At 40.1% G+C, this 25,725-nt stretch overlaps 2 protein-coding genes across 4 annotated transcripts in view; one reads left to right on the top strand and one right to left on the bottom strand.

Moving 5' to 3' along the window:
* Positions 1–2,478: 2,478 nt before the first annotated feature.
* On the top strand, positions 2,479–25,558 carry cckbrb (cholecystokinin B receptor b). Its single transcript, XM_086052295.1, is given in 6 exon segments — positions 2,479–2,647; positions 2,649–2,752; positions 13,523–13,774; positions 15,076–15,337; positions 16,517–16,644; positions 20,407–25,558. Coding segments are annotated over 6 exon segments (1,326 nt in total). The 5' UTR covers positions 2,479–2,606; the 3' UTR covers positions 20,946–25,558.
* LOC147136348 (uncharacterized) overlaps positions 9,248–25,725 on the bottom strand; it is a 38,214-nt gene continuing 21,736 nt past the window's right edge. The window contains exons 3-6 of one of the 3 annotated variants that reach the window (XR_015089658.1): positions 23,923–24,035; positions 17,376–17,488; positions 15,189–15,347; positions 9,248–9,277 (exon numbers count right to left, since the gene is read on the bottom strand). Coding sequence is in view for 2 of the 3 variants with exons in the window: in XM_086052296.1 (XP_085908422.1) it covers positions 17,401–17,488; positions 23,923–24,035 (201 nt within the window). In the remaining variant the exon portion in view is untranslated. Of the gene's footprint in view, positions 9,278–14,906; positions 15,348–17,375; positions 17,489–19,976; positions 20,964–23,922; positions 24,036–25,725 lie in introns of those variants that run through there. The other 2 variants (XM_086052296.1, XM_086052297.1) reach the window with 2 other exon arrangements.

The following is a 25,725-nucleotide window of genomic DNA, read 5'->3' as shown; positions in this document are numbered from 1 at the left end:
TTATCACACAGTTTCATATACAGGTACTTATACTCGTTTAAAAAAGTTGAAATGTGACTCAAAACATCACCCGCACAGTTAAAACATGTTTTATGACAGCGACAATTTGCAGGTAACATGAAAATTAATTAATTCTACATTATTATCGTATTTTTGTTTTTTTAAACGAGAACACGTTGCAAGTCAACCAATTTAATGGATCAGATGGTGTTTTACTTTAGAGCCGCCACTTTATTTCGAAACCCCAAACAAAGCACAGAGGTGGACAAGACTCATGTTGAACCCATTTAAATGTAAAATCAATACATCAATAATCAAGGTATAAAACAGATTGCACATTTGTCCAGTCAATAAGATTGCATGAGCATGCATCCCCAAAGCAGGAAGCACACTGACATTAATGCTGTTATAGCACAACAGCACAGAACCTCAGTGAGGTCAGGGCCAGTATGTGCATTTGTTCATATCATGTGGATGAAACTGGACAGAGTGAATCAAGTGGATGCGTAATTGACCCCCAACTGCCAGTGATGCTTATATTATAATGCAACTCTCATCTTGACAGTGCAAAAAAGAAGAAGCGCATGACAAGAAAAGGAAGAAGAGGGGTCATATTACTCCAGTCTTTAAGGCTTTAAACTGGCTCCCAATTAACTGTAGAATAGATTTTAACGGTTTTAATGGTTTGGGTCCTGAATACATAAATGAAATGCTGATGGAATATAAACCCCGTTGGGCTCTGAGATCTGCAGACTTGGGTCAATTAGTGGAGCTCAGACTTCAAGGTAAACATGGTGAAGCTGCATTTAGTTGTTATGCTGCACACAAATGAAATAGGATGCCAACAAAAGTGGAGTCAGCACCGAGTGTAAATGCTTTTAAATGCAGGTTAAAAACGTTGCTTTTTTTCTCATACGTTTGATTAAGGGCCTCTAAACAACCTTTATATATTTTAGAAACTCACTTTTGTTTCTCTACTTTTAAACATTTTTTAAGGTTTTCTGTTAATGTTCAAACGTTGTCAATGTACATTCTAGAAATTTTCATAAGCTACTTTTGTTTTCTCTACTTTGCTTTTGAATGTTGTTAACTGTTGTGTTTGTAAATGCTTTTAGGTGTTGTGTCTTTCCTTCTGTGAAGCACATTGAGTTGCCTTGTGTATGAAATGCGCGATATAAATAAAACTGCCTAGCCTTGCCTAATACTTCTCAACAGGAATTCATGCCACAAATCCACTTTAGAAGTTGCGAACTTGGCAAGCAAGGCATCCTAGCTTTATTTAATTCGGGTGCATGCATACATCTAAAATTAGAAGTGGTGTTATGCACTATCAAAATATTTTAAAATATTTTTGTTGACTTTATACTACACAATACTTACCATGGTGTTTTTAAAATCCTGTAAACCATTAAAACAATATTAAAAAAAACGAAATCTAAGATTAAAACTAAACTAAAAGTAAGTGTTTTTGAAAAAAAAAAAACAACAACTAATGAAAGTTAACAAAGTTGCTGTGAAAACGAATGAAAACTAACTACATTTAAAAAACAAAACTCAAAACGAAATAAAAACTAACAATAATTAAAATTCCAAAACTACAATACCTACCAACCTTGCTCTGTACTTGTGACATGCAATCACTGCACTGGCATTAAATCCGATTTCCATTCAATTCCACTCCACCATTCGGTGGAAGCATACTCCTACCTGTAAAAGGAGAAACAGTTACGGACCGTGGCCACGGAGAGGCGATAAATTCCATGTGCATGGAATACACATGGCAATTGCCAGCCAGTCTATCTAAAGCAACGCATCTGGAGTTAGTTAACGCATTAGTTAACTATAAATTATCATCCATTCCTTGAAATACTTTTCCTTTTATGGAGCGCTGTATTGCAAAATATATGGATCTTCAACTATAAGGCTGCCGTGAAAATACCACGTGAACGATCTCTCTCCCTCTCTCTCTCTCTCTCTCTCGTATAAGTATTCTACGTCTCTCTCTCTCTCGTGTAAGTATTCTACGTCTCTCTCTCTCTCTCTCCCCTCTCTCTCTCTCTCTCTCGTATAAGTATTCTACGTCTCTCTCTCTCTCGTGTAAGTATTCTACGTCTCTCTCTCTCTCTCCCTCTCTCTCTCTCTCTCTCTCGTATAAGTATTCTACGTCTCTCTCTCTCTCTCTCTCTCTCTTCTCTCTCTCTCTCTCTCTCTCTCTCTCTCTCTCTCTCTCTCTCTCTCTTCTCTCTCTCTCTCTCTCCGTCTCATCTCTCTCCTCTCCTCTCTCTCTCTCTCTCTCGTCTCTTCTCTCTCTCTCTCCTCTCTCTCTCTCTCTCTCTCTCTCTCTCGTCTCTCTCTCTCTCTCTCTCCTCTCTCTCTCTCTCTCTCGTATAAAGTATTCTACGTCTCTCACCGCCGCGAGATTCACTTGGTGACAACGTAGCAGTTTGCAGGGCTTTTACATTGCCCTGTTGACACGCATAAAGACAAGGAGCACCCTGTAAGAACTTGGCAAGAACTACATCATGGATGCAAGTGTGCGTGGCAACATTCTGGGCTATATAACTTTTTTTTTTTTCTACCAGTAAATGCGAGTTTATTAAATAATCATGGATTCGTTAGCGCCAAACGAGACGTCCGGCGAGTGTGCAATCGGCGCGCATTTTTGTGGCGCAGGACCGCAGCGCGGACGCTTCAAACCGGAGCAGCGGCAACATCTCCATGACGCTCACACCTCGCGGCGTGCGGCCAAAAGGTGAGAAAAACGCATCTAAGTTGAAAAAAAAAAGAACGTGCGTGGCACAGTGACGTCACGATTTCACAAACCTAAACCCTTTTTTTTTTTTAAGTCAGCACCTCTTGACATGTAAATACTCTCCCAAACTCAGTTAAAACCAATGCACAAGCCACAACATGCAACCCACTTGCACAACAGAATGAGACCCATGGTTGAATTTTGACACTGACAGAGAGGGTATTCATTTGAAATGTTTATACTGAATTATACAAAGAGCTTTCCCCCCTTTTTGTGTGGGGACTACACTGTAGTCAAACATTTTAGAATCAATATGATGGATTTCACTAAAAACACAACAATAAGCACCATAGAAATATTAAAACTTCTCAGACTCAGACTCAAAAATTGAACAGCGCTGCTGCCATTTATAAAGGCAGAATATTGATACATACTACCGCAATCACTTCGTAATATTGTGTGACTGGCTTGCTGGTATATCACAATATTCCTGAAAATGATTATACTGCATGGCATAATTTCTGAAAGGAACACAACCTTTTTCTTCACACCACTTGGAATAACTGCATTTCTTATGCTACATTGTTATTTTGGTACTTTTAATGAATTCATGTATGTATTTTCTTGAATTGATAAATTAATGCAAGCATCGATATATTGGATACCATTTTAAAATGTATTTAGATTTATAAGTCAACCAAGCAGGTCTTATCATTTTTTTTCTTTTGTATTGAAGACAATACTATTTGTAAGACAAATTCTTCCAAGGTGGTCGGAAAACAAGTATGATGCTGAAGAACTGTAGCCCTACACCCTCTTAAATAGCCTAATTCAATATCATGCAGTAAGCAATTCCATTATTTTGAAGCCCTAAATGTAGCTGCTGCTGTGGCTTAAGAGTGCAAATGAAACCTGGCTGCTGAAGAGGATTTAGTTGATCAGCTGACCTCACATCTGGATTGTGATGTGACATAGTCACGCCTCCACATTGGGGAACAGTTTTCCTGTCAGGGGCAATTTCAGCTTTTTAGTACCCTAGGGGCAATACTAAAGATATGAAAAAATAGTCAAACAAAAGAAGGCGGCACAGTGAGTGAGTGGTTGGCACTTCTGCCTCACAGTCGAGAGGTTCTGGGTTAAAATCTTGATTTGCGCGTTCCTTGTGGAGTTTGCATGTTCTACCCGTGTTAGTGTGGGTTTTCTCTCTGACTTTGTCCCGCATTCCGAAAACGTAGGTTCACTGAAGACTCAATTGCCTGTAGGTGTGGCTTGAATGTTTATTTGTTTATATGTGCCCTGCTATTAACTGGCGACCAGTGAAGGAAAGTAGTTAGGGGTGTTAAATAATCAATTATTTTTGAGGTTTTAATAGTTTTTTTTTGGCTGATCAAATATATCGTCAGGGCCATAGATGTCCAACTCCTGCTTTACAGTATATGCTGTCTTGTAGATAGAAAACAGACAAAAGAAGCATTTTCTGCATCTCTGCTACTTCGTCAACAAAATCATGCTATTCTTATCCACCTCTTTAACTGGCCCTCCTTAATTGTTTGCTGATGAAGTGTGTGTGTCACTGCACAAAAATGAAGTACTTTCATTTGGAGTGGCGACAAAGACAATACATTTTCTAATCAGCGCTTTTTGCTGTTCAAACTACTGATGCTATTCTCAAACATGTCACACTGGTTCTTTACCTGCCCATTGTCTTCATCTTCGTGCCCTATAGGATTTCTCATTTGATGGGGGACAAGAGTTGGAATGCATTATGTACAGGCTGCCTGTCAATCACATAGTGCTATAAGCAATTTCAAGTCCCCAATCAAGTTAAGTGTGCTGTTGGCATGCCACGCACCTTGTGGCAATCCACACGATTGTATGCTGTCTCACATAAAGGTAGAGCTGTATGGGTGCATCGAGATCACAAAGCAGTCCGACACACTTCATCTTCAGGGTATGGGAGCAGATCCAGCAGGTGGCGTGGAATAGGGAAAACCACAATTGAATACATAAAATCAGAGCTGAGCATTCCACCTATGTAACGGACCGGTCTGTCTATCCGCCCATGACGGACGGCCATTTTGGAGGCGGTAAACGAAAGACGGGGAAACTTAATTAATAGCATAGTTGGAAGCCCATTTTTTCCGTCTTTGTAATCGTCTATTTTGACGGTGAGGCTTCAATGGCCGCGGCGAGGCTTCCATTTCCCGTTGACCGCGGTCGAGGCTTTTTAACAGCTTCTGGGTTCTAAAAGGAGACTCATTTAGTCCGGCCACGGTGAGGCTTCCATGTCACGGTGAGTTTTTCGTTTCAAATATCACTCGGGGGTGCGGCGATTGGAAGTCGTTTGAAGTTGCCAGACGGAAACGCTAAGGGAAGGCCATTTAAAATGATAGGCTGACCTGTTTTCTGCGGCTGAGCCGTGATTGGTCGTTACCTGAGCCCTGAGACACTGTGATGTCATTTTCAGTTGACAGAAGTGACAAAATGGCTAAAGACGGGTGGATTAGCTCGTATTCCACAAACGCAATATTTATCGGAAAGTATTGTTTCGACTAGTGGGTTTGAATTGAACATATTCTTGGAAAAAATATGTTTGGGTTGAATCCAGATTGTTTTGAATTTTGACTGCATACACGGCTTAAGTACTGTACAGTTCCCAAGCCTCACCACGAATGGAAGAAGTGGATTTTGGACTGCACAAGCACACTTGATATTTGAAAGTCTGATGTTGTTTGAACCATGCTCAAGAACACTTGATTTCTAAAATGTTTTGTAGTTCCTTATAGCATGCTCAAACACACTGAATACCTCAACTCCAGGTTCAGGGCTCAGTTCTAGGCCCTCTTTCCCCTTTACTTTTTTATACTTGGTTCCTTCATCAGGAATTTTCTATGACTACTGTGGACAATAGTCAAATTTATGTCACGCTAAAAAAGTAGTAATGAATATTCCCCCGCTACATTGCTTAGGCGTCTTCATATAAAGGCCTGGCTGGCTTGACACCATTTAAGAGCTGGGCATTTTACTAAAAATTCCCGGTCCGTTTATTGCCTTCCGCCTGCAGTGTGGGTACCCTTCCACCATCGGTCTCTCTGCCTTTTTGTCCGCCCAGACCAAATAGTAATCGCCTATAGGCAGGTCACCCAGCATTTTAAACAGGCTTCCGTTAGCGTTTCTGTCTATCAACTTTGACCAACTGCCACCCCCGCTGAATAAGGCGAACATCTCAAACCTTGGTGTCAAGTTAGATGCTGATCTGAAATTTGAGAGCCAGATCAGGCGAGTTGTTAAGTCCAACTTTCATCCCATGAGGCAGCTGGCCAAAGTCAAGCCAAGAATTGGCAACACTTCAAAACAGTTGTCGGTGGCATTGTCACCACCTGGCTGGATTAATATAATGGGCCCTATAGGTGGGGGTCAGCTCATCTTCCATTAGTCGCCTGCAAAAAGTGGTGGCCGCCTTAACTCGTAAAGGCAGACTTAAGCACATTTCCCCCATTCAACATCAGTGCCCTGGCTGCTAATGCACTTCAGGATTCATTTTAAAATTCCTTTATTTGCTTTTAAATCATTATCTGTCCCTGACTGTGTCAAAAATCAAGATGAAGCTCAGAGAGCAGCGAGCCTTTGCAGTTTATGCCCCCAAATTATGGACTGAATCGTCACAGCCTATCAGCCAGGCCACCTCTTTATCTGTTTATAAATAACGTCTTAAAACTCATCTCTTTTCCTCGGTCATTGACATCCAATCGGATGTTGACCTATTTATATTTATTCATGCTGGTTTTATTGCTCCTTTTGACGGACATTTGTCTTTTAATCTGATTTATTCACCTACCTTTATGTTTATGCAAACTTCTTTGTCCTTAACATCATTTATTTAGCACTTATAATTTAGGGCACTTGGGTGCACTGCACTTATTTTTGAAGTTGGATTGGACTGGGTTGTTTCGACTCATGTGACCCGCATGGTGTACTCCCTTGGCCTCAACGAGACCTTAAGAGGTGAACTAGAGCACTTAATCTACAATTGTAATATTTACCATTAAATCACACTTACCTCAAATCTGGATTATTTTAGATTTTGTGCAAAAGATTTACAGAGTGCTAAAGCATGATAAAACTACCTAGGCCTCAGCATGTTGGTGGGTCTTCCTTCTTGCAACTATGCAGCGTCAACTATGTTCGTCTTTTTGAATCATGATGGCGGCAATAAAAAAACAGAGCACATTTTTAATTTCAAGAGCTCTTTCTTGGTAGCAAATGTGTCCAATGAGTGTATGACACTAAATTAAGACCCCGGTTTTCCCTCGGGCACTATACAGTGCCTGCATAAAAGAAGTCAAGAGAATATCAGAGCCAACACAGCCCTGTCAGCATCACCGCGCTCACAGTCACGCCCGAAATGATGCCCCTCCGGCTCACGGCCACCGACCTCTCCCTCCGCCGCTTTTCTTGGTCCATTACACACCTGGTCTCCATTAATGGAGCTTACCGAGGCGAGGTGCAGTTAAGATTAGCATTGTGACACATTTATCTCCAGACCCGCCAATATGCGGCATGCATCCAATCAAGAACAGGTTGTCATGGAGCACATTTCAAAAGATGTCCCTTCTGGTTCTTGTCAGGGAATTTGGCGAGTCATGTCGAATCACAACATATGCTGATTGTGTAAATTACGCAGATAACTTTACATCACTGTTCCTATATTTAGCTACCTGAGAGTGAAATTTTAAACAAAAGTGGGTTGCAGGTGTTTTGAAGGCACGCAGCCAACTGCCACAAGGAACATCATTTCACACTTGGGCAGTCGTGCGGACATCAACTGAAGTGGCTTGGCTGGATCGCTGTCTTGTTGAGTGCAAAGGAATGAGAAGGTCTTTAGCGAGTCAATGAAAATGTTGACGAGCTATCCAGGATGAGGGCTGATTGCAATTCATGAATCAACAGGAGGGCATTACTGGGGTGATGAGAAAAGGGAGAAACTAAATGGCGTGCCGGAAATCTCACTTTCACACCACTGACCTCAAAAGCCTCAATTGGAGCATTTCGTGCAATTCCTGTGTCACTATCAGCTGCGTGTCTTTCTCATGACATACATGAGAGTTGGCACCCAATGGTCACAACCTTCGATAAACGAGTAAAACGGTTGATGCATTTATTATTATGATTATTTTTTATTAAAATGATCTGGATTGTATTTATTTTTAACACTAATGTTTTAAGTGGTGTTTGAAATTACATCAAACTGTTTGGGGAATCATCGTTTTTATTTTTTTATTTTTACGGTTTACACTACTAATACAGACAATAAAACATGTTCGGGAGTACGTCAATTACTTGTGCTGCTTTGTTATTTGCGGCAGGGCAAGGTCCCTGCACCCTGTGAATAGAGGGGGTTACTGCACCATAATAATACGATAAAATAAAAATGATAGTGACAATTTGGGTCATGATAATCGTGGTTGAAATGTTCATACCGTTATTCTCGAAAGATGTACGCTTGCACAATGCAATATCCAGTTGAAGTACTGCTACAATATTGAGAAATATTCGTTGAATTATGCTTACAAAAGTCGGTGCAGTTTGCAGTTTTGTATAACTGCACTACAAGCAGGGCACCTCCTATAATCTTGTTCTTTACATACCATGGAAGCAGGTCAAACTTGTATGTAGTGTGTGTATAGTATGTAACACGTGAGATGTCAGCACATTATAGCTAGCAGCTGCAGACCTCTTCACCGTTTTACATTTCATTAGTGGTTAACTTCTTTTCACACTTGTTTGACGGTCAGAAAAAAAATGCGGAGGGTTTTCATCATATTATTCTCATTCAATCATTTAAGTATTTAAGGAACATAATGGTTTACTTTTTTTTATTTTTTTCATATTTGCATGGCTGCTAACGTTAAAAGTTCAATTCAGACCTGAATTACAGAACTGATTGTTTCAACCTTAGAGGTGCAGTTGCATCTACGCCATGGCGGAACATATTAGAAACGTCCCACAATATGACGATACAATACAACAATATACTATTCATATTGTTAAATAAACATTGCTGTTTCATAGCACTTAGAGTTGTTTCCAATATTATGAATGACCCTCTCAAGCTGAATAAGGTAACCGACATATTAAAAACTGCACACGGTAATGATCAGCTAATGACCGCGTTGTTAATTGAATCAAAACTGAACTTTATTATCTTTGTAATGGCAAATATTTGCTACATCTCCTTTGTTTGATCTCATTAGATTGCAGAAGTGTAACTGTTGTTTTTCTATGAGAATCAGTGCAAGAAGGGCCATTGTTTAATAGTCCGTCGCCGGGAAGAGGTTTGCCTGCGTCCTCCGTCAACTGTTGTGGATTGCAGTTGAGTTCAGTGACACAGCTGAGGTGACATTTGCGGCGGCAGATAAGACACTCACGGTGACATTTACCAATACCTCCGCTGTACAGGAGCAAGGGCAGATTTTTTTTTTCCCCTTGATAGGCATGGTGACACAAGATCCAACCGGTGTCGTGCTGCATACATATCAGACAGGCGGGGAGAGAAGAATTCATAGTCCATAAAATGTCAGATTTGTTGAATGAGAAAAGCAGATTAAATGTTAAATATTCATGCCCAGACAATGAACTCTATTATGAACTGAGCCACCGGTTAACTCCGTGTCCAATAAAAGCCTCTGCCCACAATTAATCTTGGCTTGGATGAAAAAAGGAAAAGGAAATGTAGTTGAATGTTTCTTCCATTTCGTATGTCATTCCGAAATAGAACAAAAGGACATTAAACAAAGAGCTACAAATTAACAACCTGCCATCTATCTTCTTTACCGCTCATCCCATTCAGGGTTGCGGGTCACTGGAGTCAATCCCAACTGACTGTGCGAGAGGCGTAGTATACTCTGGACTGGTCGTCATTTATACACAGGGCAATATATTAACATAATTGGAATAATAAAAAATAGGACATTTGGATTTTCGTCAAAAAAACTTTAGGATTCTTGCTTCCAGGGCAGACATTGTAGTCCCACCCATCCATATTCTACAACACTTGTTCTCAATAAAGGTCAGAGTGCAAATATTGAAAACTTTTCTGTAGCCCTCTAGAACCCCCTTTACAATGCATAACTGTCCTTAAAATGTGATTGGGTCGTTGGTAGACAGCAGTTTAATCACTAAATACAATTCAGAATGTGTCGTCTGCGGTTTGAATCTCGGCTTTTTCCGGAGATGTGACATCACAGTAGCCGGAGGATTCAGTGACTACTAATCATGAACGGTCTAATAACTCCCCCTCCTGTCGGCTCGTGTGTTTCAAAATCCTCTCATTCCAAAACATCGCTCGCCATTGAATGTACTGTTTTTGTGGCGCATGGAAATTGTACAGTCTATGGTGTAGCGAGCGGTTTAGCTATATCTACGTCACTTCCGGTGGCTAGAGCCACGATTCCTCGAGCTTCCGTGAGGTTCGGAAACACTCGGCATGAGTAAGTAAAACCTATTTTCTAATCGATGTGTGGTTGACAACTTGCATGTATTATAAAACCTATTACCAATGAGAATATGAATTTTAACAGACTCGGAAAAATGTTTGCACCCTGACCTTTAAGGTCACGGGTGAGCTGGAGTACACCCCAGGTGACTTTGGGCGATAGGCGGGTTACACTCTGGATTAGTCACCGGCCAATTGCACTTTTGGGTAATTTAGAGTCCTCAATGAACTTGACATGCATGTTTTCGGAATATAGGAGGAAGCCAAGCAAAGCATGGGGAAAACATGCCAACACCATCACACTTGAAGGCAGATATGAACCAATGTAACCAAAGTGAGCTCATCAGATGTGCCTCTACTACTACTAGTACTACTACTATGTATCTTTGTTGACCTACCTATGCCCTATAGTGGCAGGCAGAACAATTAAATGCTCTTCCACTAGATGGCAGATAGTATTGGTTGAGAGGGTGGTTTGAGTGATCCTTAGCATTCACCGGACACTTTATTAGGTACACCTGCACAATCCGATGCATTTCAAAATAAGAATTCCAGCGAAATAATTGTAATATTTTGGTATAGCTCAAGCAAAGTAGCGCTCAGTATGACTAAACTATGACCACAATAGACATATTGATTGTGTAAAATCACGTTTTTTTGTTGATTGCAATAATCCTGTAATATGTTCACAAAATGTGACCCAATAAATACAGGATTTCCAAAACACATTTTACTTGGAATTAGCACTGTCACCGTGTGCCTCAGCCAAACAGCAGTTTGTTAATTTGGGCTAACATGGGCTACACGCCAACATCATTATGACTTAAACAGTCTTGTGCTTAGCCAGTGAATGCAGCAGATAAAAAAAGGTGATTTATTCTACCATCTTTGAGCAGATAGGAGCGATTCAGAATTTCCGGAGCCACCTTTTAATGTAAATGTGCTGAGAGAGTTATCAACAGCCGGGCGGCACACAGGGAAGCTAATTGTCTTCGATTAGGCAGAAGCCCGGGCAGCATATTCTGTTCAGCATGGCAGGAAGAGAACCTAATGAAGGAACATCTTTTCTATCCAATCACCTGCCGGCACATTTTTCATACTGCTCGAGTAGGCAGAAAAAAAAGATCGCTAAGCACTGTTTTAGCTGCTGCCGTTTGCCAACTTGGTTTCGAAGCAGCACCCTGATGTTTCACCAACACATCATTTTTAAGGAGACTGCTTTATACACACACAGGCCAAATGAGACAATGTGATCTAAAACTAATTCTTCAAAGATCATTTAAATGACTGATATGCCCATTGCAAGTACATTTGAAAATGTACTAGTTGAAAGTTAAGAAATGGGAGATATTTGTATTTAGATTATTTATTAATAATTTATCCCCTTGTAAGAATAATAATGTATTTTATTATTCATGTGTTGGAATCTTGTGGACAAGAATCCAACACATGAATAATAAAATACATTATCATTCTGACATTAAAATACATTATTATTCTTACACTCTTCATATAATAGGCTGAAGTTTTGATAGAGTGCTTTTATTAATTCTCATTAGGTGAGACTAGACGAAGCAGCAGCACACGCATGAAAAACACGCATGTAAATGGCAATTTATCGAGTCTGGAAAAAAACTGTCATGTCCATTTTAGTTATCGAACGATTAGTCCATACAGTAATTATTGTGACAGGCCTAGTAGTGAGACGTCATCATTCAACATGTATTTTTAAACCAAATACAGTAGCTGGAGGGAGTCAAAATTTTCTCATGCTGAGGTGTTCTCACAGTTTGACCTGGACCTTGATACTTTTTGATAAGCAAGCTGCGCAGCGCGCGCCATCTGTATATTTCACATACTATCCCATGTGGTACATGGGAGAAAATGTGGCCGTTATTCAGTGTGTGTATACGGCTGTTAATGCCCACAAGGAACAATTTTGAGAGGGCAAATCAGTTTCTGAAAATAAATCGATGAGTGTGTAATTACCTCTCCATCTTAACGAACACGACAAACACGGCAACCTTGTTGAACGAGTCTACTAAGACTCAAACTTGTTTTATTTTCTCTTTCTTAATAAATGATGCGGGAGAGACATGGAAAATAAATAAATAATCAAGCATAGAATACAGATCCATGTAAGTCTCCTGAGAATGGGTGTAAAAGCTTGACAGATAAACAGAAATAAGAAAAAAAGTGTATTCAGGCTTGAGTACATTTAGTTGGACATATTGCTTTACATTTTGTAGCCGGTTTATGCTCCCCCCCGCCCCGACCTGCTTGCTTCTAAGCCGCACAAAGTAGCAGCGGTTGGTTACCTTCTGGAGAAACAAGTGTTGTATGAAAGCAGGGGGCAAAGTGAAGATAACGGTGAGCGCAGAATAATTGGACTTTACTGGACATGATCCATTGAAGCTGCTAATGGCTGTGGCCAAAGATACACAGCTCTTGTATTGGGCAACACAAATATAACCCCACAAATTGATTAGTGTGTTCTGTGACACTGCAAAAGAGAGAACATTTGTAATTAACCAACTTTTATGCTTGTAAGCGCACACAATTATGTATGCCATATCGTTTAGCAGCAATGAGAGCGTAAGTGCAAGAATATTTGCAATGAAACATCATGGGTCATAAATTTACAAGTGCATCTCAATAAATGATCGTACAAAACTTAATTTAATTGGGTTAAAGATAAAAAAGTGATAGATTCACCATGGCTTATGGCATATTTATCAACTGGCGTACTATTTCCTCTTTTCGTGGCCTCTGCTTTGATTTATGCTCCAAATAATTTAAGTCAGGGTGCAGTGTTAATTCATTCCAATGCCCCCATCAACTAATTGGGCCATCTAGGAAAATAATTGAGGAAATACTAAGTTGACTCATTCACTGCCAGACATTTTCAGACCCTCTTTTATCCTTAAGTTTTGAAAAAATTTGAAAGCAATATAAATCAGTTCCTGGGATTGAATGGCCTGACTGTGAAAAGACAAATAAATTCGTCAATGGCAGTGAACGAGTTAATGAGTAAATACAAAAGTATTTGAGTAAGTGCTTGTTAGTGAGAATAAGCACATTTCTCTAAGCAGCATCAATATGATTGTCATCAGTCACACACACGTATGCATAATGTGGTCTTTTCGGATTAATAATGACAGCTAATTGATTGCATTTATGATCATGGAAAGCCGAGGCAAAAATTGAGTTGCGCAATCCAAAAGATCTTCACATTCTAACATCCTACCTCGCGCGTGTGCGTCTGTCTTCGTTAGATGACGACCACACGCTGATGATCCTGCTCTACTCCCTCATCTTCTTCTTGAGCGTGTTCGGAAACCTGCTGATCATCGTGGTGCTGACGGTCAACAAGCGCATGCGCACCGTCACCAACACCTTCCTGCTGTCGCTGGCCGTCAGCGACCTGATGATGGCCATATTCTGTATGCCCTTCACCCTCATCCCCGGCATCCTCAGAGACTTCATCTTTGGCGCAATCATGTGCAAGCTTGTCGCCTACCTCATGGGTGAGTCAAGTCCAGGGAAAAGATGATTTAAAAAAAAAAACATATACATTGGGGAAAAATATTTATTTGATCCACTGCTGAAGTTGTTACTTTGGTCACTTACCGAGAAATTAACATTTTCTGTGGTTGTATATTAATTATGGTAAAAAAAACAAAAAACAATAACAACAAAAAAACACTACAAACAACAACTCACCTGTTCTTCCCTACCAATCTCGATACAACCACGGACAAGAATAACAAGCTCTATGTCGAAAGATGTAAGGGACAAGATTAGAGACCTGAACACAGAAAGTGACAACGGCAGCATTAATTCAAAAGTGATAGCAACACAAAATGACCCTCAAGTTACCTTATGTGTTTGGAGCTCCATGCTACATGTTGCATCATGTAGCGCGGTTGATGATGAGAAAAATGAGGGAGCAGCCCCAAAGCACACGGCGGGAACCTGATAAGGATCTGATGGCAATTGAAAATAGGCGGTAACGGATTGAAATCTTGCAGCGCCCAGAAGGTCCCCCGACACCATCCCATCAGTCAAGCATGGAGGTGACAATTGAGGAGCCAATGAACGGTGCCACATACAGTATTGTAAAATCTTGAATCAAATCTTATTTCCCTTGGCAAGAACACTGAAGATGGGGTGTGACATGTGTCTTCTGGCATGACGACGGCCGAAACATATTGTCAGCGCAACAAAGGAGTGGCTCAAGAAAAAGTGTATTAAGGTCATAAAGTAGCTTAGTCTTCCTCATCCCACTAGAAAACCTGTGGAGGGAGCTGAAGCATCGAATTGCCAAGTATACAGTAACTTTCATGTAACATCTTTGTGAGAAACTTTCCAAATTCAGCAGGGAATCAAATATTAATATTATTAATGAGTGGAACAAAAAGTTTTGCCCCTGCCATTTGACAATGGAAGAGACTTTTCTTGGAGGGGAGATGGATGTGACAACACACTTCACCTCTGACTCACACACCCAAATAAACATTCACAGTTTGCACTTTGAAGTAGGCGAATAAGAGAGGTAAAGGGTAATTTCCCGTCTGGTCTTGTCAGGAGGGAAAAGGCAGATGGGATCAGTGTCTGAAGCCAACATGATTTCCTCTTCTACAGATACCCATCCCTGTCTCTCCGCCTCGCATATGTTTTTGTAAACACACCACCGCGTCACCGGTTTTGTTCTCACTTGGATCGCAGATATCACTTGCGTGCTTTTGTTACTTTTTACAATGGAGCAAAACATAAGCACCGGTGGATGCTGTTGTGTGTTTTTAAATAAGGTTTTGTGTTCCCGCAGGTATATCAGTGAGCATCTCTACGTTTAGCCTGGTTGCCATAGCGATTGAGCGCTACAGCGCCATCTGCAACCCTCTGAAGTCTCGGGTGTGGCAGACTCGGTCCCACGCTTACCGGGTAATTGCCGCCACGTGGCTGATGGCCCTCATCGTCATGATCCCCTATCCGGTGGTGAGTCACCTGGACTCCTTTCCGCGCCCTGATAACACCACCGCCCACCAGTGTCGTCACAAGTGGCCCATCGCCCTGGCCAAGCAGTCCTGGTGAGTCCAGCTGCCAAATCAGAAAAAAAAAAAGAAAAAAAACGTTTTCTTGTATTATTACAGACGCATGTAAGCAGGTAAACTGGTGTGCTACTGTGTATGTTACTTAATATGTTAAGTATTGCATATTCATGAGTAAGAACATGAATACCTTAAAGCGGAAGTCAACGCAAACATTTTTTTTCAAGAATATGTTCTATGCAAGTCAACTAGTTGAAACAGGGCTCTCTGATAAATATTGCGTTTGCGGAATAAGGGTTAATCCACTCGTCCACAACGACCAATCACGCCCCAGATTCGGAAAACAGGTCAGCCGTGATTGGTCGTTGTGAGCAGTTGTGATGTCATTTTCAGTCGACAGAAGACAAAATGGCCGACCCCTGAGATGGTTAAAACGAGCGAATTTTGCTGCTTAACTTATAAACGCAAAATCAATCAGAATGCCGCATTTCAACTTGTGGGCCTGCTGGGAACATATTCTGGAAAAAAAATATGTTTGGGTTGACTTGGACTTTAACTAGACACTACACGCAAACATAGAAGTGTTGTTAGCGCAGTGGTCTTGCTAAGTACATAAGCGAGGATGTAAGTAAAATGATGTTAACAAATAAACACAAAAGTAAGAAACGATGTCTAGTCTGTTTGCATGTTGAAAGCAAACTCCTAAAAACATAGAAAATCTGAATTCACATCCAAATGATATCTGTATGCTAGATGAGTGAAATACAAATCTAGCAAGAAGGCAATCATGAATGAAAAGTGGTTTAAAGTCCAAAATGCTCACACAATACGCAAAGGCAGTACAAGAATTCTACATATAAGTCCCTGTGATTTTAAATTGAGCCTGAGTACTTATTTCATGTCATGCTGACATCTTTGTTTGGATTTCAAAGAGGAGAAAAGTCACTTTGGGGGAAAAAAAGGTCAGTATATTATGCTTTCACTTTGCAGCTGATAACGTTTTATATCAAGACGGTTTGGATGCGCCTTCAAGAATGGTTTCACTGAGGCGTAAATATTCCATGTTCACAGATCAGTCAGCTTCGCGTCCAATCCAATTCTCACCTCTATTACTTGAAATGCGTGAGGGGTACTAACACTTTTGAGGATACCTGCGTGTAGAGTCTTGCACAGCTGTGAACTATGTGTGAAAATTGCGTCCCTCCCTGTGCCTTTAAGGTACATTCTGCTGCTGCTTATACTATTTGCCATTCCTGGTGTGGTGATGAGCGTGGCCTATGGACTCATCTCCCGGGAGCTTTACAGAGGGATCCAATTTGAGATGGGCCACAAAAAAGACTCGACAGGTGAGCACACGCACGGAGCTTGACGTATAGAATACAGCTGATGGTAACGTTGTTTTCCCTGAGGCCAATTTGGCTGTCAGGGAGAATGACTTCACAGAGGAACCTGTCCGATAAGTATGATGCTGAAAAAGTTGCATCACCATCACCCAGTATTACCATGACAACCAATAAAAAAAAAAAGTATGAATTATTAAGTAATGTCAATCGGACTTGAGAGTTGCAAAAGGTACACCTGAACGGAACAAACAAGCTGTGTAGCTCTTCGAAGCATAAACATAAATGCACGCAACATTTTGGAGCAAATGAATGTCAGAGTCATCCAAATAGCTGCGTTGGAATCGCAAAATCCCAAAAAATAAAGAAAAATAAGAAAACCAAGGACACACAGTGGTAACTTTCCAGAGGGAAATATAGTGCACGCACTGGCTGCAAACCCTCAGATGTGTTTTTAATATTTCGGGTTTTTAAAAATTTTTAGTCAGTTGGATGCCACTGGAATCAACAACAAAAATAATGAAGACATTGTCAAATTCGTACATCATGGACAGTGGCTGAGCAGAATTGTCTTTGGAAAGCCTGATGCTGTTATACTGGATTTCATTTTATCAGCAATCCCCCTGCATGATTTTTGTGGAGATGGTTCTAATTGTGATCGTAATGATTTCATTAGCAACATCGCTGTTATGTGCTGTGGGTGATGAGGTACTATTTGTAACTGTCAGTGTACTTACAAGAGGCTCTGGGATCGAGAGTACACTAGAGGAGGATGTCAGAGGATGGAATTGGCTGGCAGCTGCAGGCATGGACGTCGCCATCTGCTTGGCCTAACATGGAAAGAGGTTGTCTGAAAAAGAGACAAGTAGATATTTAAAAAAAAAAAATGGCTGAACAAGTCTAAGTGGAAATCCGATAAAAGGGATAAAACGTTCCTGGGAGATTTTATGGGACGTTAATGGAAAATGAGGCAAACTTAATAATCCATTAACTATATTATCTGTACTTTTATTGAAGTAAAAGTGAAAGCTCCAAAGTAAGACATGTCCTAATACCTTTAAATTTCCAACAATGGGTTTTTCTTTTATTATTATTATTTTTTAGGAACAATTTAGATGTTTTGCTGGTCATTTTCATGCTAGTAAGCCTCAGAGTTCTGAGGTTCTGCGCTCGACTCTGGTATGTCTGTGTGGAACTACCGGGTACTCCTGCTTCCCCTCACAACCCGAAAACATGCATGCTAGGTTAGGGCTGCTCGATTATGATAAAAGTATTAATCACAATTCTTTTGGTAATCGTTAAAATCACGATTATTCAAACGATCATTTATTTTTTGGTCCAAAACAAGAAAATGTTTAAACATAAAAAATATAAAGACATACATTTCATTCAAACGCTAATTATGTAATTTGGACAAAACCAAATTTCTAAAATGAGTTATTATAAAATTTAAAAAAAGGTACAAATCTATACATTTAAGTATGTTTTCCTTGCGTAAACAAAAATAATGCATTGGATATAAATGCATATTAATAATCATTTTTTACGATTATGCCAATTTTGTAATCCTGGAGTGTAATGAATGATTGAATGAATGAATAGTTTATTTTCGGTTGTATGCATAATACAGAAAAGAAAAATACACAAATCATTTCAAATATCAATTGACAACCGAAAAAAGGAATAGGCTGAAGCGCCAGGCTTATTATTGCCATAATAATCGTAATTGTAATTGTATTTCGATTAATTGCACAGCCCTATGTTAGGTTCATGCATGATTTGTTTGTCTTTAGGTTGAACTCTGAGTTTGTCCAGCTTTTGGGTGTTAAGAATTTGGACATTCCACTGTCTCCAGTCAAATATTTCATTGTATCAATAATTTGTCATTTCCCCGATGGAAATGGTTAAGAAAATTAATCAGAACGTTTTTCATCTGAGCACTGTGGAATGAAAATAAAAATAGTCACCATGCTGCAGGGCAGTGCGCAATTTAGTCTAGTCTAGTGGTCTTAGTCACTGGCAAACATAATCAAATATGTTTTCGCACTGTGGAGCCTTGGTGGTAACCAGGGCAACGGTAGGCAGAGATTGTAGAACGGAAGAATGGAAACATTCAAAACATTTACATTGTCTACATTAAAGATATAAAAATAATGGCTGCTTCTTTGACAGCATGCAATAAACCTATTTGTTTTTCATTGGTAGGAAACACTTTTGGCTGTCAATTATGATCTTATAGTTCTGTTTTATGTGGTGATTCTGAATTATTTGATCATTTCCCCTTTTGGTTGCGTTTCCTATGTTTGTCTCTATTCCCTGCCTTTCATCTGATTATTGGTCCTGCCTGTGTCACTGCCCGCCACCTGTGTCCAGTAGAGTTATGAAAACAGAATGTCCATCTAGTTTCTGAATTGCTTAACCCTAGTCTGAATAAGGTGCACAAAAGTCACATATGTGAACCACTGCACCACAAATGGCCAAAGTAAAGCGCATAATCATACCAAATTGTGCATGGCAATAAGTGATAGCTTGTCAAGCTGCTAACTGTTTATACTGTAAAAGGTCTGTAATTCCATGACATTTACATGGATGGAAACCATTTTCAGCTTTGTCCTTTGACGTGAATGTCCTTTAACAGACTGACACAGAGTGATTTTCACTTTTCACAATAATTAGCTTTTCATTGTGAGTCTTTGCTGTCCTTCAGAGGCATGGTGAGACCTTTGGGTGAGCAGGTGCTCAAATTACAACGCAGGCACATTGAACAAGAGTTTGAAACACACCCTACAGAAACTTTAATCTCTCATAGCACGATGTAGATTTATCAAATTACTTGTATTAGAGTTTTAGAGTGTACTATGTGTTTGAATTAAAACTACAAATAATAAAATGGCTACTGGACATGTCTGGGCACATCTAGGTAGATCATTTGATCAACAATAGTGAGGTCATTTCACTTACCAGAATTACCATCTTGTTAAAGTTTCAACTTGTGGGCCTGCTCGGAAAATATTCTTGAAAAAAAATATGTTTGGGTCGATTTACTCTAAGTTTTATTGTTTTAAAAGCCACAGACAGGCTTTCACACTCATGGAAAAAACCTGCTACAAACAGGCACTTTTGGCAAAGCAGAACAATTTGAGACGGGTATTTTGGTGTCCTTTTACAATAGTAATACTCAATTCAGCCTAATTTTGTTTATAGAGCACTAAAAACAACTGTAGCCGAAGCCGAACAGTACCGTACATAAATCAGACTATTGAACAAAACAAGGAAAAAACAATAAAACAGTAACAATCCTGCTCTTTTGAATACCTGAGTAAAAAAACAGATTTTCGGGCAGGTTTGAAAACTGGATCAGAACTGGGTGCTTGACTAATTTGCACTGGGAAGTCATTGCATAATTTGGGACCAGCGACAGAAAAAGTCACTTAGACTTCGATACATCCAGGAGCAGCAGATCAGCTGAGCCGAGGGCACCGGTCAGGATTGTAAGGATGGAGCATTTTAGAGAGGTAAGGCGGGGCAAGACCATTTCTGTACGCAAATGAGCCAAATCATACTGCTTGGAGGAAACCAATTAAGAAATGGCTCAATAGTTAGGGTCTTTTTTTGGTCTCACGAACTTTCGCGAAGCTCTGACTCAAAGGAGCATTTGGTCCTTCGAGTCGGGAATTTGTCGATTTTGCGAGGTGTCATTGAATTTCCCTCACAAGATGAATCGTGTCTAAAGAAAATTGACCTCTCTTTCTTCTCTGCCCAATACAGATGTGAAGAATGGCTTGACTTCAACAGTGTCATGCGGCAGTGATGACGGTGACGGCTGCTACGTCAACGACCAGCGTCCCTGCTCGTTGAAAATGTCCGCAATGTCTGCCTCTGTCAAGGCGCCCAAGGCTGAGCGGCCACGCAGCAACACGTCGGAGGCCAAGCTCGAGGCCAAGAAGCGAGTCATCCGCATGCTGGTGGTGATCGTGGTCCTCTTCTTTCTCTGCTGGATGCCTTTGTACTGCGCAAACACTTGGCGAGCTTTCGACGACAGTTCGGCCAAAAAAGCCCTCTTCGGCAAACCCATTGCTTTTATCCATTTGCTGAGCTACACCTCGGCCTGCGTCAACCCCATCATCTACTGCTTCATGAACACCCGTTTCCGGAAGGCTCTGCTGGCTACTTTCTCCTGCTGCGCCGCCCCTTGCCGTCGCCACCGCCGCCGCGGGCTGAGAGACAACGAGGAGGACGTTACGGCCATGGGACCATCCATGTCCAAGTTCAGTTACACGACAGTCAGCACCATGGGAACCTGCTGAGGCTGATGAAGGCCAACCCTGTCAGGGAGAGACGGTTGCTACGGCCGCGCGGCATACAACATCCGCTTTGTTTAGGCCTAAGTGAAAACAGTTGGCATAATGTAGCTACGTAGACGCTTAAATACATAATTGTAAGAAAACAAATAGGAGTATTAACATTTCTATTGTCTTAACTGATACACAGAAAAGCGGAAAGCGTTGGTTTAGGTGTTAAATCAGGGCTGTCCAAACTACAGCTGTCCCTTTTTGCAGCCCGTGGCATATTTTAAAATTGACTGCTACTACTGCTATACTTGTTTTATACATAGCTGTTTCTAGATTTGCAAAAACTAATCAACATTTCTATTCCCGACGCCCAAAAGAATAAACTACAGCAACAAGAAATTTAAATTACAAATTGTTTGCTCCACGTCAAGGTCAGCTTAATCCCGATTGCTCTTGTTTTGGTTTTGAATGTGGACACTGCTTAGTACGGGGTCAGATCTATTTTGGCGGGCTGCAGGTCACCCCAAATCCTTGACATCTTCTTTTTAAATCACCTAGTTGCTTTGGTGAAATAAATACCTACAATCCATCTATCTATCTATAGAGATAGATGGATATAAACAATACATATACATGTGTTACTGTAAATAAATTAAGGGTGAAGAATGTCAAAGCAGTCCTTATATCCTTCGATTTTCTTGTATACACACCTTGGAAAAAAAAGTTTGGACACCCCTTTGTTAAACAATGACTCTTGCCAACGTAGTGGTCCATAAGTGAAGAAAATGTCAGCTGTCACCTATTTATAGACATGATTGTTATCAGTGGTAATTCAGATGCCTTGTGCAATAAGTGCCTGCTTGTTAGTATTGTTCTTGTTAGTGCAACGTCATCGCAGTGCTTGGACTTGAGACGTGTTGATGTCGACTGAAAAAAAAATGAAGAAACTTGAAATGATAAGAAATGGAATCTGGCGCTGTGGTCTGAAGAGATGCAATTCAGCAAACGATTCAGTTCCATCAAGTTCATTTTTTTAGTATTACCCACGAAATTGAAGAAAGCAACAATATAGCACACTACCAGGAATCCAGGGAAGAAATATATAAGATATATTGCAAGTGTTAAGAAAATTGAATTGCAGATTATAAAGTGATTCAAATGTGTACAGCGATACGTTGAGTTATGAGTTGACTTTGTTTGCGTGTGTTTTGACAGCCCCATTGCTTTCCAGAGAAATTGTGTGAATGTTGTACTTCTCTAGACAGCAAAATAGTTGAGCGAATCAACAGCGCCTCTGCTGGTTTCCTCCAAATAGTGCACTCCATTTTCTCCGAATTGCTTCAAGTTACAACTAATCACCAATCACTTCCACAAAATCCACAGAATTATTTTTTAATTAGTAGATTATGACGCACATCCCTAATTGCAATAGTCTTATCACCATCGGACAAGAGTTGCTTTCTTGTGTGCCAAAATCTCTGCACTGATGATACAAATAATATTGGGCCAATCCGTACACCTCTTTCATTTCTTAATCTTCTACAAGTAATTGATGATCAAATTACTCATGTGATATACATTTGATTTTGACCATGGTTATTGGTTTGGTGCTGAAGGGGTAATGGTGGCTTGGACTAAAACATGCGATCAGGACCGATTCAATTTTAGGAATAACGCATTAGGAAAGATTAAATAACATAATTATTAAATATTTTATTTATTAAATATTTATGTTTGTTGAATACAAACTGCCTTCATACATCACATGTATACAGTAACAGCTAATCGATTTTTTTTTTTTTTTAACTTGTAACAGTGAGTTGGTAGCAGCCTACAATATCTATTGTTATTAAATGAATCACAGTTGATAGGGGCATTCTTATCTAAAATCCATTGTGTGTGTGCGTGTGTCTGAATACTGTTGGGCAAATAGAAAACTATAGGAACGCAATATCCACTGTGTTTGAGTGACACTCGGAAAGCTTTTTTTTTGCTTCGTGAGAATAATTTCCCTGCGGTGTCACAAAGGTTGCGTGAAGGCGACACGCACCCCGGCGCATCCGCTTGCCACTCACACTGACATCATCTTATTAAATTTGTTGTGGCAAATAGGTGCCAATCATTTTCCTTCTAGTGCAATTCATACAAGCATACTGTACCAGTATGTGACATGCAAGTGATGAATATTTGTGTTTGATATGGTTTAGTCACGATGCACCATAAAACATTGAGTTGGACTTTGCAATGAATGAGTTATAAAGTGACTTTGTAGAGGTTTGAATTGCATGTGTTGATGGGGAACTGCTACTGCTACCAACGCACCCGCTAGCTAGCTGATTGATTTCTCACTCCACCAAACCCCAAGTTTCTGCTATTCATGCTTGATGAGGGCAATTGTTCCTTTTAGCGTTGTTTGTGACCCTTTCCTTGGAATTAGTGGATGCTGTGCAGAAAGTGTCGCTAACAAATGGAACAGGTGCTGTTTGGGGGAATGTTGCAAGTGAATGATATAGATATTGTCTGCAAGCAGTGCACAGGAAGAGCTGAAGGCAAAATTAAGTTTGGATTCTGGATTGGGTTTTAATCCTGATATCTGTGGAGAATTTTTTGTTATTCCCCTTAGTGCATGCGGAATTGAATGATAGTTTATGGTTTACGGTCCTCTGTCGAGCAAATTGCATAGTGTTTGAACAGCCAAATATGAATTCAAAACAGAATTCTTTTTGGCTTATCGTTTAAAAGCAATTTCAAGAAGCACATCTGCTTTGAATAAAATAATGCTTGGAGCAATGTCAGGGAAAAACACAGGGACCAGGGTTCAGTCAAGCCTAAAAAATATTTAGCGAAAATGAAAATACATGCATTGAGGCTTAAATTTTCAAAGAAAACATCAATGCAGCAATTGTAGAATAATGAAAATCTGATAAAATATTGATGATTATACATCGCTTTGTCATCTTCATAACGAACGTCGCTGATGGTCTAGTGGTACCTGAGTTCGGTTCTGTGTGTGTGTACCCTGCGACTGGCTGGCGACCAGTTCAGGGTGTAGTCTGCCTTTCGCCCATTGTCAGCTGGGATAGGCTGCAGCACCTCCCCGCGACCCTGTACAGAATAAGCGGTGTGGAAGATGACACATGATCTTCATAACGGTGGAGGAAAAAAAGAATCCCAAAAAGCAGAGCGTTTACGATTTGTTTAAAATATTAAATTCATAATCCAAGGTTGTTGACACATAAAAACTGTTCTCAATTGTCTTATCTGGCTAAATAAATGAATGAATACAACAAAGTGGTATTGGTTGACTTAAGAGCATTGAGTCTGCACTTGTTTCTAGTACAAAGTCAATGGTGAGGTCCCAAGCAGATGTGTTTTGAAGGATAGTTCTAATGGTCAGACATACTGAATATTATAACATTTATAAATATGGCATTACAAAAGGTTGTTTTCGTTGGTTGTCTGGCTACGTACTTTCAGCAGGGCATAGATGATTACATTAAAAAGGTCCACATTTGCATAAAAGTGGAGAACGGTGATAATCTACATTTTTCACCGGTTTATACAATGAACTAGACAAATTTAGATGACATTCAAAGTACTAGATGTATTTTGTGATGCTTTACATACCGCAGATATGTGAGAAGAATTATTTATTAAAGTTGTAATATTTTGTCTTGGAGGATGGATGGCGGATATTTCGGGCGAGTGGGGAGGTATCCATACTGATGTTCAGAATCTTCCATTCATGTGGTGTGCCATAATACGCTGGCAGGCCATGACAATGAAGATTAAAGCGCCAGTTTTATGAGAGTCACGTATTCGGGCGTTGTTTAAATGTATACCGTCTCCTAGGCGCATTTCGGATTAGCGCAACAGGCTTAAAGCAAATGTCACCATCAATACACGGAAACACGAGAGCTTTTCATGCACGGATAATGTGCATTCCTGCTCATCTGTGTCGTTGGTATATTAAATATGGTGCCGCTTTAGATTGAACCGCTCTTGTAATGTAAAAGTAATGCTATTTTTTTGTTTTGTGACGCCGTGTAAAGGAAGTGTTTTAGTGATATGTCCGAGAGTATGCCGTGCTTCCGAGCAGCTTGTTGGTGCCGATGGCGAAAAGAAGACAGAAGAATTAGGGAAGCATACAAGGGCACTCTTATGTCCACTTGAATTGTCACGCTTGCCGGGCCTTGCATTAAATGTCGCTTGATTGTACGCTATCAGTATTTTCTGTAATCCCTAATGGATTTATATGGGTCAGTGTTGTTTGGGACCAAATGGCAAATTTGCTTCAGGCTTTGACTTGACATCACATCATGGTGTAACAGCAGAGATTAAAGTGACTGTTGTCTTTTCTGGAACAGAGTGACATTGTAAAAAGTGTGCTTTATTGTGACAACTGTCTACAAATGCTCAAATCATCTTTGTGCACTGTAAAGCCTTAAATCTATATTTGTGCTTGGATTGTAATCTGAATTATCATATGAGGTTTCATGGAGGAGGTACAACAAGTCTACCTCTGTCAACCAAGTAAGGAAAGGAAAACCCTAAAACTGTATTCAACATATGGAATGTTTGTGTACTGAAGTCATTTTTTTCCCTCTGCTGCTGGTTGTTTGTGTAATGTTTCAAATAAAGTCACATTAAACTATCATCTATCCATTTACTCCACATCGTGCATTTTTCTTTACCTAATATGAAATTAGTCTAGCAAAATGGGATTTTATATATTTTCCAATTTTTTTTTTTTAATGGGATGGTAGACTGTCTGCTCTTCTGAACAACTTGCAAG

The sequence above is a fragment of the Filicampus tigris genome, chromosome 14 (assembly GCF_054856515.1).
Source record: "Filicampus tigris isolate MCC_2025a chromosome 14, RoL_Ftig_1.0, whole genome shotgun sequence".
Taxonomy (NCBI): domain Eukaryota; kingdom Metazoa; phylum Chordata; class Actinopteri; order Syngnathiformes; family Syngnathidae; genus Filicampus; species Filicampus tigris.
The sequence above is the reverse complement of the archived record's forward strand: the minus strand, read 5'-3'. Positions and strand labels throughout refer to the sequence as shown.